The sequence below is a fragment of the Postia placenta genome (genome assembly GCF_002117355.1).
Source record: "Postia placenta MAD-698-R-SB12 unplaced genomic scaffold POSPLAscaffold_9, whole genome shotgun sequence".
In the NCBI taxonomy this organism is placed as follows: Eukaryota; Fungi; Basidiomycota; class Agaricomycetes; order Polyporales; family Adustoporiaceae; genus Rhodonia; species Rhodonia placenta.
This window is the reverse complement of record NW_020169840.1, coordinates 1,564,192-1,579,176: the sequence shown is the minus strand read 5'-3', so window position 1 is coordinate 1,579,176 and position 14,985 is coordinate 1,564,192. Positions and strand designations below refer to the sequence as shown.

Below are 14,985 nucleotides of genomic sequence, written 5' to 3'. Positions count from 1 at the left end.
GTGCAAGCTATGCCCCAGGATTATCAGCTTGAACGCGTTGATAAATCTGTCGGCACTCAGTCTGAGGGATCTTGGTACACAAAGGAAAAAAAACTTACGCAATCCCAGACATCTCCCGCACGCAGAGCACTATGGAAAGTTAGCTATGTGTACTCGTTGGTAAAAGACAAACCGCTGACAGGAAGTTTGGGGAGGCCCTTCTCCAGCCTCGCTTTTCCATCGTGTGAAGGCTGCATCCAGCTTGTCGTGATACTCAAGGGCCAGCGCGTTCACATCGGACACCTATCAAAGCATCGCCGCATCAGAGTCACTTATGTATGACAATGGCTGGATAACATGTCCACTTGCCTCTTGCGCCTCGTATTGTGTGATTGTCTTCTCGAAATTTATGACAATTGTGAAGATCTCTAAGCTCGGGCTGGGAAAGACGACATGTGGCGGATGCGTCTCCTGCCACCTGCACCAGGCATGCGAAGTACGCGCAAGCCAATCGTCGTACTGCACCATCGGTGGTCCCCCGCTCTGAATGGCCGCGGAGGCGTCCATGCATAGGATGCGGAACCAAGTCTGAATGCGGTTGAGCTGTACCAACATATCGCATTCTGGAGGTGGTGGCTGATCCAGTCCAATCTCTTGCGCTATCCTGGAAAGGCGCTGTTGAGTCTAGACAAGTACCGCAAGCAGAATACACAATCACCGAACGGCGGTCGCTATCAGCCACCAATTTCGCGCATCGGCGAACCTCTTCAACGAACCCGGATACGCCGCCAGGAGACAGTATGCTTGACAAGCCTCGATGTCGATGGCTTCACCTTTGAGCACATCTGCAGCATACTTCTCGACGTATCGCAAGATGAGTTGATGTAATTTAGGCCTGTGAAGCCAGTGACGAGATGCTACATAACAGACTTTGCAAAGCGGCATCAGCGAGGTTCAAAATTTCAAAGGACGGACATGATGCCAACCTGCCGTGAAAAGGAACGGAGACGTAGATTGCAAAAATTGAGGTGTGTGGATGCGCGGATCGAGGAGACAGAAACATGGCTACCACGACGCTCAGGGACAAATACGATCCTAGAAATTCACTCTCACTCACATGTAAATGCTCAAAGTATCTAAAGTGGGTGTGTTAACGCCTGTTAGGACAAGTCGAAAAGGAGCTCCGTACAAGTCGAAGAGACTCTGGACATCACTAGGGCTGAGCAGACCGTGTTTGAGGATGCCGATATCGCTACGCGCACTGCCCCCATAACCGGGAACTGCCAGGCGAGAAGTGAGCATTCATCAAGGATAACGGGTCGTTACGGGACATCAAGGTCTCACCGGGTATGTGCATCTCCGTGATTGACGCCTCAGAACTTATGCCCATTGCTTCGAGAGACATTTGGGACCTCCCCATGAGCTCCATAGTGCTTGTGGTGGCGCTTTGAGGGTTCCATTTCCATGGGAGCGTTTGAGAGCCTAACCGAACGTCAGCAACATCAGCAAGGGGTCAGAGCTCCCACGCGCATAACGAGCTGACTATGAGTAGCCTGGTTCAGGTACTGCTTCAATGCGGCCGCCTCGGCTTGTGCGTTCTGGAGCCAGTAGCGAATGTCTGAGAAGGCCCTGACCTCGTCCAATTGACGTAAGAGCGATTGTATCTGAACGTCCTGGGCGTACGAGCGCTTTCGAAGGTCCTCATGCGTGCTGGATTTCGTGTCAGCAGCCGATAACAATGTTCGGCTATATAAACTTACGGGGCAGGCCGTCGCTTCTTGCGCCCGCGGATTACGCAAAGCTGCCCGGCTGCTTTGCAACGGGCACAGACATTTTCTTCTGGAATGAATTCACATCGGATCTGCTCTGTATCAGGTATGTTCACTTGTCTCACACGAGATATGTCGTCACCTTCAATGACTTGCAATGGGTACATGCACCCGGGCTACAAGATGTGAGGCAGCGGGTATCATTGGCACACGAAGCAGTACTTACGCTCTACTGATTGGCCGACTCCGAGATGATTTGGAAGATGGATTTGACGGTGACTCGTCACTGCTGTCACTGTCCTTTCGTGATGTCGTTCGAGGCCCACCACTCGAACTCCGAGTCCAAGAATCGGCGATGTCGAGCTGACATTGGTCGTAGATAGACTGAACCATAGAGAAAGCTGAGTTAGCGACCCGCAAGTATCACAAGACGAATGTAGAATGCTCGAAGATCGGAAGGCGTTATATAGTGATATCAGAGAGGGGCAGACGTCCACTTCCTAAAATGCAGACACCAGGTTATGGATTACCTTACCATTTAAAAGACCTTGCTCAATGGGCTTGGCGATCGGAGGAAACGTGGGGCTAGGTTGGCCATGATGGATCTACAATCTTAATTCAAACATCATCAGGGTTCGTGGTGTTCTTTATCGGCGGCCTGACGGCGCAGCAGGCGGACGCAAGCAGCCTAGTCATTGAACGTTTGTAGATTGTGTCAAGAGATATCTAGATTACTCGTTGCCGGCGGGAACTTCCCGCGCGACATAAACTTCGAGGCTGCTGAGTTAAGTCGGGGTGTAAATAGTCTCGCAAGATCTGCGCCTGGTTACAAACTCCACTGCTGAAGTATGTGTTCTTGGAGACTTGAGTGAAATCAGTCCAGGAACATCTTGAGATGGGTATGTGTACATAACTGCCATACTCAGCTCTGCTCTCCTTGGCCGAATATGCTTGCAATACATAGCACGGTGTGCCAACGTCGTCAAAGGAGGATCCTTTGTATGCCATGCCGGTGACCGCAAAAGGACATGACAACCGAGCGGAGACCAGAAAAATGACCGACTTACTGAAAAAGCGCCCGATGGCATAGCTCCATCGACGACGTAATCGTTCCGAGCTGTGCAATGAAGATCAGCGGCCTCCCTTGTATGCTATGGCTGAGACGCCCATAGTCATCCATCAGAAGATCTGTCTCCGAGATCAAAGGCCATCTCACTTCCTGCTGCGCGGCCGCCTATGGTGCTCATGAAACACAGTTCGCGGCTGTCGCCAGCCAATTTTGGAGAATGTCCAAGTGCTTGCGTTCTGCATAGGGTCGTTTCCTGGCATGGCGGCGTCGGCCGTCCGACCGACGACTGCTGACCAGCCTTCTGACATCAGCCCATCATCGACGCGGTAAGAGTGACGGCCTCATGTTCAGTCAGGACGTGCATTCTGACCAATTCGAAGTAGAATTTTGGCGCTGTCTGTCAGGACACTCACACCGACGCCTTCTTTGCAGTTGAAAGGTTCTACTCGCTGGACAAACATGTGTTGCGGATTTATCGCGGAGCGGGTGTGTAACACGAGATGAAATATCCCGCACAATGCATGATAGGATCGAGATACCAAAGGGTGGTGAAATCAGGTACTGTCAAACACGCTTACTTTCTGGGTTTTTTACACGTATGTATCTGCTTGTGTTCTTGCCATCCTTCCTTCAAGCACTGATCGTCGCAGAAGAACGCGCGTCCTCTGCAGGTACCTGCGAAGCACGACTGTGCAGTCACCCAGTAACTGGCAAGTGTACTACTCACCGCCACATTTTTTCCAAGGGCCGACGTTACCACATGTAAAACATTTCTGCCAAGGCCCAACGCGTGCATTGCGCTCTTCCTCCGATATGTTAACTTCTTCAAAATGACCGCCGGGGATATCCACGCGCAACTGCCACAAGTCCCCAAAGCTTCTCGTTCGCGCGTGACTGCGAGAAGGCACCAGGTCCGTGTTGGTGTATCCACCGAACAGATACATCCGACCGGTGTCGGGATCAGTGAGGAGCGTGCTCTGAGCACGGTAAGTTGGGAAGCCTTGTGTGAGCACCTGTTTCCAAACTGGCTTCGAGGATGAATGGTTGAGAATGTACGTGTCGGCGAAGTATGTAAAACTGAAACAGATGCCCATAGATTCGAAGAGGGTCGGGATGCCTGGATTATAGCCTCCGTACACGAGAGTGGCGTTGAGTCTGGGGTTCTGTTCCCCATAAGTGGGCAAATGAGTGAGCTTTCTGAGTAAGCGTGACAGATGGAAGGTCATACTTACAAACGTGCAGGCCATTTCGGTCCTCGGACATGGCGCGTTGCCCACCAGTCGCTCCCGGCGCCAGCGTCGGCCTTTGATGTCCCAACTCCAGAGATCATCATACCCGTATGAATGGTCAGCTGCATGCGGCTGATTGAACATCTTTGACGCCGCAAGATCTGCCATGCCTTGTAGCACATAGATTCGTTCGTCCTTTTCATCAACCCAACTGCCAAGGTATTTCCTCGGGCCCGGGCAGTCGTAGTCGGCGGCGGGTAGGCCGGGAGCACCAGAGAGGTGTTCCCACCGCCGTGTAGCTAGGTTTAGTACGGCGAAGAAGTTGCAGCCCATCTTGCAGTTCTTCGTACTCCCACCGAAGACATACAGGCGCCCACGTACAATCTGCATTGAATAATCACTAAGATTTTTGTCGGCAAGCGGCCACGGCCCTGGATTTCCAGACGAATCGACGAAGCCAGTACGCAGCTGACCCCAAGTCTCAGTAATCAGATCAAAGGTAGTGAGGACGCTTGTGCCGTTGAAGACGTATGCGGTCGTCTCGTGTACAGCCATTTGCAGATTTAGGCAAGCACCACCTCCCCGTGGGTACGGAGGAAGCTCTCGCCACCCGTTTAGCTTCTTTAGATCCAGGCACCACATATCGCTGTACAGGTTGAATGTGCCACTTTTGATACCTCCGCCCACATAGAGACGGCCTGCCATGAGAGTATAATTCCATAAGCGGGTTCCCAAAAGCAACGCGGGGCAGAAGTCACTTACTTCTCCAGATGAAGCTCACAAAGCCCATGCGGGGAGCAATATGCTTAGACAGCTTGATCTTCTGCCATGATCCCAAGACCTGAAGGGCGTCATTTGTGAGTTCGTGGTCAGCATGGATGTCCGGGTCCGGGTGCCTATATTGCATGAGCGATCGAACGGAGTCCTCCGGAAGAAGAACGTTCAAGGGCGTGGCATCTGTTCCCGGAGACAGATTGTTGATTATATCATCGGCAACAACGCGGCGATGCGTAGCAGATCCGGTATTCCCAAGGCCCAAAAAGATGTCTGACGCTCCTGCGAGAGCGGTAACGCGCTGTACCAAGAAGTCTATGTGAGCAGGCTTCGGGTAGTAGTCGACCCAATCTGAAAGGGGTTCGCCCATTGAAAGGTGAAGGTCATTAGGTATTGATGAGACCCACCGAAAAGGGGTGGGCGTGTGCCAAAGCGCGCGTTCTTGTATAGTACGTCGACCTCTTCGAACCATTCCAATGCCTGAGAGATATTGGTACACCAGTCAAAACCTATCAGTTCGTTATCTTGACTTCTTACCTCCTCCTCACGGTCCTCTTCTACGAGAGACTTTGCGATGCCGTTACAGCATGTCATGAGATTGGTTCTGTTATTCATCGACAGTCGAGTGTATGCATCTGATACGATTCCACCGCTTTGGGTGATTGTCAAAGGTATGGTGTGATCCCTGCCGATTATATAGTCGATCGCTTTGAGGTAAGCAGAATGCGCTCCATCGTAAATTTTCTTCTCAAATAGTGTTTTCGCTGTAGAGATGGCAGAGATGGCCCGTATGTACTGCGCTTCGCGTATCCTACCCTCTGACAAGTGCGTCAACCTCGATATTCCGCGACATCTAGAATTTCTGCCTACAGTACCTTCTCTGGTAAGATCTCGTAGATAGGCAACAAATGCCGCAGCCAACTCGGGGCTGTTTACAACATCGCACGGCGTCATATTGTACGTCTCGCCGCGTCCTATATTCTGACAGGAGGCGCGTAGATTGCAGATAGAGTGATGGGTACGTGATCTACCCAGCAAACGCACCGCTGATACAAAGCTTGTGCATCGCGATCACATGATCGAGACCTATCCGCGGTACTGTACTTAGCACTAGGTGTGTGATTGATCTCACTAGGAAATAGCGACAAAGTTATGTCACGACAGGCGATGAGGATATCACATAGCCTCGCGATTACTGATAGTCCCCCGCCGTCGTGTTGCACAACGACCATCTGCTTGTCGCTGGGAAGCCTCTGAGTCCATGATTGTATTCTTTCCTCGCGGGGCAGCTCGCCATAGTGTCCATGAACAACACGGATTATGAAGAAGATGTCAAACTAGATTTCTTTGACACAGAAGGACAGGATCAAACAGGTCAATATGCGATGATTAATCGATAACGCACTGACCGTCTGTTGCACAGAGTTCCGGGTTCGGTGGACCCAAAGCCCAAAGTACGGCGGCTATCTGTCAATGCTGGGCCTATGTGAAAGTTTGCGCATTGCGGCTTTGACATCTGCCAACGGCATTCGACATCGCTTCGGGCTGATTGCGACCGTTCAGTAGATCGTGCCCGTTAGTTAGTCTGAGTCGTATACCTTCACAGGCCACGCCTCCTTGGTGATCGGGTCCAAGGCGCTACAGTAGTTCTGGTGCGCATACACCGTCCACGGGTTCTACACCGAACAGAACCGAGGACCTTCGGCGATTGCAGCATATATGATATACATAGAAATACTTAGCGGCGGCAGCAAAGCGAGGACTATACCTTGGCAATAGCGACGAAAGCACGGGACTCGTGAGGGTATAGGGCGTGACAGGAAAGGACGATGGTGTCTGGCTGGTTTCTGGAAGCTTAGCATGAACTGATAAATCGTCTCTTAGTCACACGCCACACGTAGTCTCGAGGCCAAAGCGCACCTGCAGCTATGATGGCTGTGCGAACAATAGTTGCTTGAGTCAAAGCACTCGACCGACAAGTGGCGTCGATCAAGATACCTGGGCGACGGCAACGTGGTATCTAAGAGAAGGAGCCACCAGCGTTACACCGCCTTATATAAATAATGCTAGATGTAACATACCCCGAAAAATCCTGATACACCCCACTTGCCTTAATCACCTACCGTGAAACACCCTCAGACGTCAAGTTTTGTGATCTGTGGTTCCCGCAATGCCTCCACATCAGGAATCGATGGTCGATGTAGAAGGGAAGTGGGCCATCAACGACTTGAAGCAAACACTGGAACAACGCGGGACTGAGCCGCAGGAGGATACGAACGTCTGGATCCGGTACAACCCCGCCCTCTCATACCCGGGAGACGAGATCGAAGACGAGCGCAAATTCGGCGAAGCTGACCAGAGGCAAGTGGTGCATGATTTCCTCAGAAAAGCGGAAATAGGCATTCTAGCGATCGACGCGACCCTCTGGTCAGACGGCTGGCTAGAGAATGTTACATTTCCTAGGCAGGTCCTGCTGCTCCAGAATGCCGACCCGCTGAAACTGCCTCATTTTGAGCCCCGTCACTTAGCGTTCCTGTGGAAAGTTCGTCGCCTGGTTATCGATGTGCCGTGGAATCATGTCGCCGTTATGTGCCTGCCGCCTGTTAATCCTCTGAAACGGTACCTGGTCTACGATGGGATCGCATCGCACACCGTCATGCACTTCTTCGAAGGCCTTTATAACCTGACGCACCTGTGCATCAGAATCAACGTGGGCCGCATGGCTGAAGGAGCGTGCCCGGTCACGAAGTGGCTGCACGAAATCGTGCGCGCGAAGCCACACTTGTCGCAACTGGTTCTCCAGTGCGTCGACGATGTATCGGGTTCTCCCTGCTCCAGAAGGCATCACGTATGGCGTTTGCTCAACCAATATATCGTTTCCAATAAACTCCGCCAAGTCAACCTCATCCCCTTCGCCATGAAGCTATCCGACGAGTGGCATACACTCGGCGAGACAGGTGAATTTGCGTTGTGGGAGAAAGCCAGGAAGTATGTGGCACAGTGGCCGCTCGATGGGGATTTCATAATATCATCCGCTGTGGCAGCACGACGAGAATCATTGGTGCAACAACATGATCCATTTTATCTGCTGGATCGTTATGGATATATTCTATGAAGCTCCAAAGGATCTATACAAACCATGTTCCTTATTTCCCTTACGACTTCATCTCCATGCTCCCTCAGAGGCATTTACTTGTGTGTGTAGGCCCGGAGGCCAGCTACGCGCAGTGTTGAATATGGCTGGATTGCGACCTGAGTGATGTAGCACGAGTGCGCTGCTACTGGTAGCGTTTTCATTGCTTCAAAGAGCATCACCGTCATTACAACGACGTATTCCATGATCTCTGTGGGGTAGACTTACGAAGTTGACAATGCAGTAGACAGGAGCTTTGCAAGGAGTTCATCCAGAACCCAGACAACGTTCTCGTGTCCCAACAGGAACTTGATGTAAACATCAGTGGAAGGAATAGAACAAGTAGCTGCAGATGACGGCGACTATCACCCCTCAGAGCTTGCAGCTATATATGAGAACTCACCCGGGAAAAATGTGGCCACTCGTGCGGGAGTCCTTGAAGGGTTTGTGTCATTTCGGAGGGAGTTGGAAACAACTAGCGACAGTGACATGGACGCTAGCTGAAAGCCGTTTGATCGCAACATGACAGCAGTGCATGCTATACTCCGTTGTTCGTAGTCATGGTGCTGGTTATGGTTTTGAGTGAATCGTTACAGACATGTACCATGCGAGATGCCTAGAGTGTCAGGACGCCATGAGACAATGATGCATTATCCAGGGAAGGGACTCTTAGGAACTTCTTGTCCACACAAAACGGCTTCTGTAACCAGAGGGGTTGAAGTACATCCGCAGCTGCAGCATGTACTACTTCACCACAACTGGAATAATCGAATGGATACCACATGTTAGTGGTCAAACAGTCGCGTCAAGGGGCCAAGAGGCTCCGTGACAAGTGGTGTCGGTTAGATTGTGCGGACAATGACAATGGACATCAAGAAGTGACACCAGTGACCAGCCACGCTCCTGCGTATAAAACGAACGCGAAACATAAGATGCTTCTCCCTTCCTGATCCACCTCCGCTCACTAATCGTGTGGGGCTTTCGACTTCTGCATCTTGACATTCACGACTCTCGCAATGCCCCGCTTGAAGCTAACATCGATCAAATTGGAAACGTTGGAGCAGCTAGACACGCTGAAGGACGCCCTGAAAGATGAATACTCAGAGTTGGACATATATGTGGAAAACGTCTGGATCCGCTTCAATCCCGCCTACTCGGACGCGGGCAAGCAGATCGAGGATGAACACGACTTCAAGAAACACGAACAGAGGGAAATCGTACATCGATTGGTTAATGAGGCAGAAATACGCACTGTGGCAATTGACATCACCCTTTTGTCCAACAACTGGCTCCTTGATGCCCACATTGAGCCTAAACACGTCTTGTTCCTCCAGAGTACCAACCCGCTGAAAGTGCCTCATCTTCATGGAGCCAACTTCCGGTTCTTGTGGTGTACGACCCACCTACTCGTCGACATGCCATGGAACCAGGTCGTGGAGTGCCTCCCGCCTGCTGACCCCACAAAGCCATGCTCCGTCTCTGATGAAGTCGTATCCCATGCAGTAATCACCTTCTTCGAGAGCATCCCCCGATTGACGCACCTATGTATTCGCATTGTCGTGGGGAACATGGTTCGAGGGGCGTGCCCGATCATCAAGTGGCTCCACGAAATCCTGTACGCTGCTCGCCACTTGCGCCGACTGGTAATCCAGTGCGTCGACGATGCAACAGGTTCTTCTTGCTCCCAAGATGCGTGGCGTTGGCTGAATCAACAACTCGTTTGCAACAAGTTGTACCGTGTCAACCTCCTCCCCTTCTCCCTGGAGACGTCGGATTTGTGGGATGGTCTCCTCATGACGGGTGGTTTCGAGTTTTGGGAGAAGACTAAGGAGTATAAGGCTCAATGGCCTCTCAAGTAAGTAGCAAGGGGGCCATCTCCTACGACAGCAGGACGGAACCCTGTTAGTTAGTCGTACGTTGCACGCAATTGGGTAGCATACGAGCCGTGTTATATTGTCTTACTGCGAATTCTTTCATATGCATCCCGAGCAACATCGACCTGTACAAATGCCGAAAGACAAGCTACGCGGAGTAGAGTGAATACGTCTGAGCGAGCACCATCCTGTTTGCAGAGGCTGAACTATAGCAGCATCGTCATCACTGTCGCTTCCAAGAGGCGACCCCTGCGAGCCGACGCGCCGTCATTGTCGCCACCAGTTGCCTGTTGGCAATAGCTGCGAGCTAACCGAGAAGCAAAAGTCACTTTATCAAGGAAATCACCCATAATTCGAGAGCCGGGACAGTACCCTCGGTTCACTGAATAGAGTAACAGTACAGCAGCACCAAGCGCGCATTGTGGAGTGCGCAGCGCTCTCACGTTTCGTCCCCCTTCATCACCACCGACGACGACGACGGCGACCTTTACTTTGTCAGGATGTCTCTTCCCCGTTCCAACTATGACCCTAGACGGGTTTGCTTGAATCCTTTCCCCGTCCTGAATATCGGCAAGCACAGGCGGACGATTGGGATATACCTAGCCGGTGGTCTGGTAAATACTGCAACTGTTCATGCTACAACGCAGTATTAACATCGGGTTCGGTGTCACTACGACTGCTTTGCAACTATCTTAGTTCGCATTGGCGAATTGGACCTTCCTTGACGCTGCTATCCTCTCCGCACACGCACACCCGCCGTACGATGAACCGCAGCTCCCCGCACCCGTCCACGTCGGTTTCACCGACTGGGTGCCCGGGATCTGCTCGCTGCTTGGAATGCTTATCATCAACTTGATTGACAAGGACCGGGTTCGCGGAGAGGAGGGCTTTGGTGACAGTGGGGCAGTCTGGCGCGCACGGCTGATCCTCTTTATCGGCTTCGCGCTCATGGCAGGCGGACTTGCGGGTAGCGTGGTACGTACTGGTCAAGTATGTGAATCTTATACTGTCTGTTCAAAAACACGTTCACCAGACGGTCCTGGTCCTCAAATATGTGCTCGAGGAGTACGCGGAGCAATACACCTACTATGGCTATGCGAACGTCTCGCAGAATGTCGCACTCATGCTTTCTACTATCGTCCTCTGGATCTCTCAGAGTGTTGGGAGTGAATATGAGTACAATTTGTCTATATGATACTCCGTGACACTGTATCGTATCCTGATGGAACATATTCGTATCGTTCTATGTATTGATGTCAATTCTTCGTGTTTTAGCTAGTTGTGAAGGGTGCCGGTACCTTTGTCTATCCATGACCCATGATGATGCAAGGTTTGCTCAACGTGCTCGCATGTTTCAACATAGATTTGCCCGCAGGGTCTTTATGGTTAGTTGAGATACCTGACCGCTCGAGACATTAGACAGGATAAATTGCATCACGACCCATGGTGTAATTGATATCCATGTGAGTGCGCGCATTGGCTGCCCTGCTATATGTAACTAAACCTCGCTTACCAGCATATCTGACCGACGTGAAGTGCCGTCTCGATAATACCAGATTACGCAGCATGACATGCATTCGCACGCACACATCATCATCCCAGCAGCTAAGTTTACCAACTTCTTACACGACCGGCCCTCGATCGGAGTATTCCTCCAAGCCGCGAACGAAAAGTGCGTCCCAGAGGAGCCAATATGCGTCCGGACTAATTTGACCAATGGCTCTCTCATGAAAGGTCAATCCAAGATCGCGGAGATTCGTGATGCACGTTCTCGTAAAGATGAGATCGCTGAACCTGAGCCTCTTACCACTCGTCTTGTGGTGCCTAGCATCTCATGGGACCGTTGGGATGCGCTTGGTCAGGAACCGCCATAGCTCCAGGCCCACGGATCTCATATCCACGCTTATTGTGCTGACGCTGCAGAGTCCCACCGGCACACGAAGCAATGCGCATACGAGGTCCATGCTGCAGCCTCGCGGCCACGAAGGCTCCGCACCGATGTCAAGGTCGACGCTACCGACGTCGAAACAATGGGCTCGCCCCTGTCCCTCGTCATGGCGACGGTCGACGGCCCCGACTGGCAATTATGTGCAATCGGGCCTAGCACACAGGCCAAAGCGCGGGGCATTGCCGGGGCCGAGCGTCGGGGCCGGTGGGATTGGCTCCTGACGACGATATGCCGCGGCACAACCCCGGTGTCACATACGGGATACAAGGCGGGAGTTGGTTCCGCGAGGATTCGGCCTCCTGGCACTAAGTCGCCGAGCCGTCTCTTGTCGGGTCGCTGAAAGACATAGGGGTGTTCCTTAATCATTGCGTCACAAGCTCGGTCAAACCATACGCGTCTGACAGACAGGAGCAAGATATTTTAAGGTCAATGAGAATCCATGCCATGACTTGCTCCGACCAGTTCATCACTTCCGACAAGCGCTATTTTGCATCAGACTTTACAGCAGACTGAACATCGCTACCTGGCATGTTTCAGCGTTGAATGTTGAATTTCGGTCCAATGAGGACAGTGACACTGGCACAGGAAACTCGCAAATGGGTGTCTGTCTGCTCGTCCCAGTCACGTGAAAACATGACACGAGAGTGTCTGAAATCAACTGAGTGGAAACCTCGAGGCTCTTGCGCGACCGTCGTCAACTCGCCCTCAGCGTGCTTACCTCTCGCACCGCGACAATGTCTCTCTGTGCGACAAACATACTCTCACTGATGCCTAGACATGCCTCACAAACTCTATAAAATCCTTGTATTCGTGTTGGACTGGGCACCAGGACACCAGCTGAAGTCGTTACGTCAAATAATGTCATAAGTGAGAGGATAGAAGAGGGAGGGGGGTATCTGACGCGCGGATGGAGATGCAGGATGGTGGGATGTGTGCCAATGAGGGTTGTCAGTAAGTAACACAAATGCTCGGATGGTAGGGTGGGGTGATGAGTACACGGCGCCGACGTCAACATCGGACACCAGCGCGAATATCAGTACAGCAGGAATACACGGATAAGCGTTCATCAGCGACGGAAGGTGCGTACAACAGCGGAATTCCAAGGATAGATGATAGATAGAACTCAGGAGCCGGGGGTTTTGATACAGTGTCCACAGGGTCGTCAACGCACGCCCGCGCACGTTGACAGCGTCATCACCAGGCTATGTTGCCGCCGGTGGTGTGGTCGTAGCCGCCGAACATGTCGAATGGGTCGTGTCCGGGGTCGGCGTCGTGCAGGTCGTGCTCTTGGCCCTGGCCCTGACCCAGCGCAAACGCGTCGTCGAACTCGAAGCCGGGGATGTCCATGCCTTCAGAAAGCTCGGGGAGCGCCGCGAGCTGGTGCATCTCGCCGTCGAACTGCGAGATCCCCAGCTCGATTGGCGGGATCGAGTTCAGGTCGAAGTCGTCCGGGATCATCGCGTCGTCCGGCCAGAGACTCTCCTGCGGCCACATCGAGAACGCGAGCGGGCCGCTCGAGTGGTCAGACATGGCATCCATGGGCTGGCCACATGACGTGTTGTTGGCGAGGGAGAGCGACATCATGGAGAGCGACTCTGCGGGCGTGTATGGCCCGCCCTGGGTCGACGCGGGCGATACGGGCGAGAGGAAGTGGTTCGATGCGATGGACTCGGCCGGCGACACAAGGCTTGAAGGCATGGATGACGAATCTCTAGGGATGCTCAGTGGATGCAGAAGAGGAGCGCCGCTCTGTCCTGACAGAGTGGATTGTTCAAGTTGGAACATCTGAAACAGCTGATCGGCCTGACGATCGGACAACATCAGTCAATATCAAACACAAATAGCTGAATGGCGCGCACCTGTGGGCTGTGTTCGAATGCGGAGTGCTGATGCTGGTAGGGCGGGAAGAGGGAGTCGTTCGGTAAGTACTCAAAATGCGTCAGGGAATCGTTGCCTGGTGGGGGAATGTGTGGAGACCGCCTGCTAATCCTTGGCATGAGCGAAGGATTGAGCGACGGTGATGTCGGACATGAGGGCATGTACACAGACGGGAGCTGGATCGTCTGATACTGCGGTGGCGGCGTCGGTGCTGACACCGCACGGCGACCGCGCGCGGAGGCGTCGAGAGGCAAGCTGTCGCGGCTGAGGCTGCGCGGAGGAGAGGGAACGGGAATCACGAACGAGATGCCACTCTCAGCGTCGGTCTCTTGCTCGCCCTCCTTTCTCCCCTTGCCCTTCCTCGCCTTCGACTTGTCCTTCAGGCGCTGCGGGCGGTAGACGTAGTTGGGGTACATCGCCTCATGCTCTTTCTTCTTCTCTTTCGCAAGCTCCTCCCAATAGTGCCGTTCCTCTGCGGCGAGGCTCTTCCATTGCTGGCTGATGGTCTTGGAGAGGTCCGCCTGGCGCTGCTTCTTGACGGGGCCTGCCGACCCGTCGTCGGTCTCGTCCTGCGCCTGGCGGTCCTCGCAGCACTTGCGGCGGAAGAGGATGAACGCGTTCTCGGGACGCTTGATGTAGTCGTCGTCGCCCTTCTTGGGGCGGCGTTCCCCGATATCGCTAGCGGTCGATCTACGCCGCTTGTGCGAGGCCTGCGAGGAGCGCGCGGAAGGAGTGGAGAAGATCGATGAGGCGTCAGTGGAGCCGATGGAGGAGGTAGGGGAGAGGGCGCGTGCGGGTGGCGGGGTGCATGCGAACTTGAGGTCGGGCTCGAAGGGCGAACTGGATGGGGAGACGAAGCGAGCGTCGGGGATGGCGTTGATAGGGAAGGTGAATGCGCGCGGCGTGGGGGAAATGATGGCGACTGTCGGGGGGAGGGGCGCGTCCGTCGCGACTTCGAGGGCTGTGGGCGGGCATGGCGCGGTGAGCTGTGCGCGGAGAGTATTGTGGTGGCGAGATGAATGGGACTTACTGCGGAAGGAGGTTTCGCGAGTGCGGTATGCAGGCATGATTGTTCTCGTGAATGGAGGATGAGCGTGTATTATTTGCGAACGCGAGGCGGGGTTGCCCTCGAGGCGAGACAAAAGGCGCTCCCGATTGCGGCAGGAGGGTGATGGAGGGTGGCTCTGAGGCCCCGAGGGAGAACAATTGGACGAGAGGCGACGGAGGCATGACAATACGAGCGTGCGTCTTTATAGAGGATGGTGATATGACCGTCCGCCGAATGCTGCAGGGGCCCTCCCCTCGGTCAGATCCCGCTGAGATCACTTCATT

General features: G+C 53.2%; 7 protein-coding genes across 7 annotated transcripts; 4 read left to right on the top strand and 3 right to left on the bottom strand.

Moving 5' to 3' along the window:
• Window positions 1-285: 285 nt before the first annotated feature.
• On the bottom strand, window positions 286-1,032 carry POSPLADRAFT_1145862 (hypothetical protein; the record flags this gene model as incomplete). The annotated part of the gene is made up of 3 exons (XM_024485853.1): window positions 286-643; window positions 698-908; window positions 966-1,032. Coding segments are annotated over 3 exons (636 nt in total), but the record flags the coding sequence as incomplete, so codon positions are not given.
• Window positions 1,033-3,391: 2,359 nt separating this feature from the next.
• Window positions 3,392-5,435, bottom strand: POSPLADRAFT_1047454 (hypothetical protein; the record flags this gene model as incomplete). Its single annotated transcript, XM_024479292.1, has 6 exons — window positions 3,392-3,492; window positions 3,545-3,980; window positions 4,050-4,744; window positions 4,809-5,171; window positions 5,228-5,300; window positions 5,358-5,435. 6 exons carry the CDS (start codon window positions 5,433-5,435, stop codon window positions 3,392-3,394), a joined length of 1,746 nt encoding a protein of 581 aa, XP_024338003.1.
• Window positions 5,436-6,990: 1,555 nt separating this feature from the next.
• POSPLADRAFT_1047453 (hypothetical protein) lies at window positions 6,991-8,080 on the top strand (the record flags this gene model as incomplete). Its single annotated transcript, XM_024479291.1, has 2 exons — window positions 6,991-7,808; window positions 8,026-8,080. The coding sequence occupies 2 exons, from the start codon at window positions 6,991-6,993 to the stop codon at window positions 8,078-8,080; spliced, it is 873 nt and encodes a 290-aa protein (XP_024338002.1).
• An 889-nt stretch (window positions 8,081-8,969) lies between these two features.
• POSPLADRAFT_1145696 (hypothetical protein) lies at window positions 8,970-9,812 on the top strand (the record flags this gene model as incomplete). Its single annotated transcript, XM_024485824.1, has 1 exon — window positions 8,970-9,812. One exon carries the CDS (start codon window positions 8,970-8,972, stop codon window positions 9,810-9,812), a length of 843 nt encoding a protein of 280 aa, XP_024338001.1.
• A 495-nt stretch (window positions 9,813-10,307) lies between these two features.
• POSPLADRAFT_1182367 (hypothetical protein) lies at window positions 10,308-11,100 on the top strand. Its single transcript, XM_024488915.1, has 3 exons — window positions 10,308-10,441; window positions 10,524-10,802; window positions 10,861-11,100. The coding sequence occupies exons 1-3, from the start codon at window positions 10,328-10,330 to the stop codon at window positions 11,020-11,022; spliced, it is 555 nt and encodes a 184-aa protein (XP_024338000.1). The 5' UTR covers window positions 10,308-10,327; the 3' UTR covers window positions 11,023-11,100.
• Window positions 11,101-11,398: 298 nt separating this feature from the next.
• On the top strand, window positions 11,399-12,115 carry POSPLADRAFT_1058133 (hypothetical protein; the record flags this gene model as incomplete). Its single annotated transcript, XM_024481002.1, has 2 exons — window positions 11,399-11,684; window positions 11,751-12,115. The coding sequence occupies 2 exons, from the start codon at window positions 11,399-11,401 to the stop codon at window positions 12,113-12,115; spliced, it is 651 nt and encodes a 216-aa protein (XP_024337999.1).
• Window positions 12,116-12,553: 438 nt separating this feature from the next.
• On the bottom strand, window positions 12,554-14,809 carry POSPLADRAFT_1040391 (hypothetical protein). The gene is made up of 3 exons (XM_024477737.1): window positions 14,684-14,809; window positions 13,635-14,614; window positions 12,554-13,578 (listed from the first exon to the last, which is right to left on the bottom strand). The coding sequence occupies exons 1-3, from the start codon at window positions 14,718-14,720 to the stop codon at window positions 12,970-12,972; spliced, it is 1,626 nt and encodes a 541-aa protein (XP_024337998.1). The 5' UTR covers window positions 14,721-14,809; the 3' UTR covers window positions 12,554-12,969.
• Between the last annotated feature and the right edge of the window lie 176 nt (window positions 14,810-14,985).

Coding starts and splice junctions, on each gene's coding strand:
- POSPLADRAFT_1182367 (XM_024488915.1), top strand. CDS start 10,328: ATGTCTCTTCCCCGTTCCAACTATGACCCTAGACGGGTTTGCTTGAAT. Junction 10,442..10,523: donor TATACCTAGCCGGTGGTCTG/GTAAATACTGCA, acceptor CAACTATCTTAG/TTCGCATTGGCGAATTGGAC. Junction 10,803..10,860: donor GCGGACTTGCGGGTAGCGTG/GTACGTACTGGT, acceptor CACGTTCACCAG/ACGGTCCTGGTCCTCAAATA.
- POSPLADRAFT_1040391 (XM_024477737.1), bottom strand. CDS start 14,720: ATGCCTGCATACCGCACTCGCGAAACCTCCTTCCGCA. Junction 14,615..14,683: donor TCGCGAAACCTCCTTCCGCA/GTAAGTCCCATT, acceptor GCCCGCCCACAG/CCCTCGAAGTCGCGACGGAC. Junction 13,579..13,634: donor CATTCGAACACAGCCCACAG/GTGCGCGCCATT, acceptor TCCGATCGTCAG/GCCGATCAGCTGTTTCAGAT.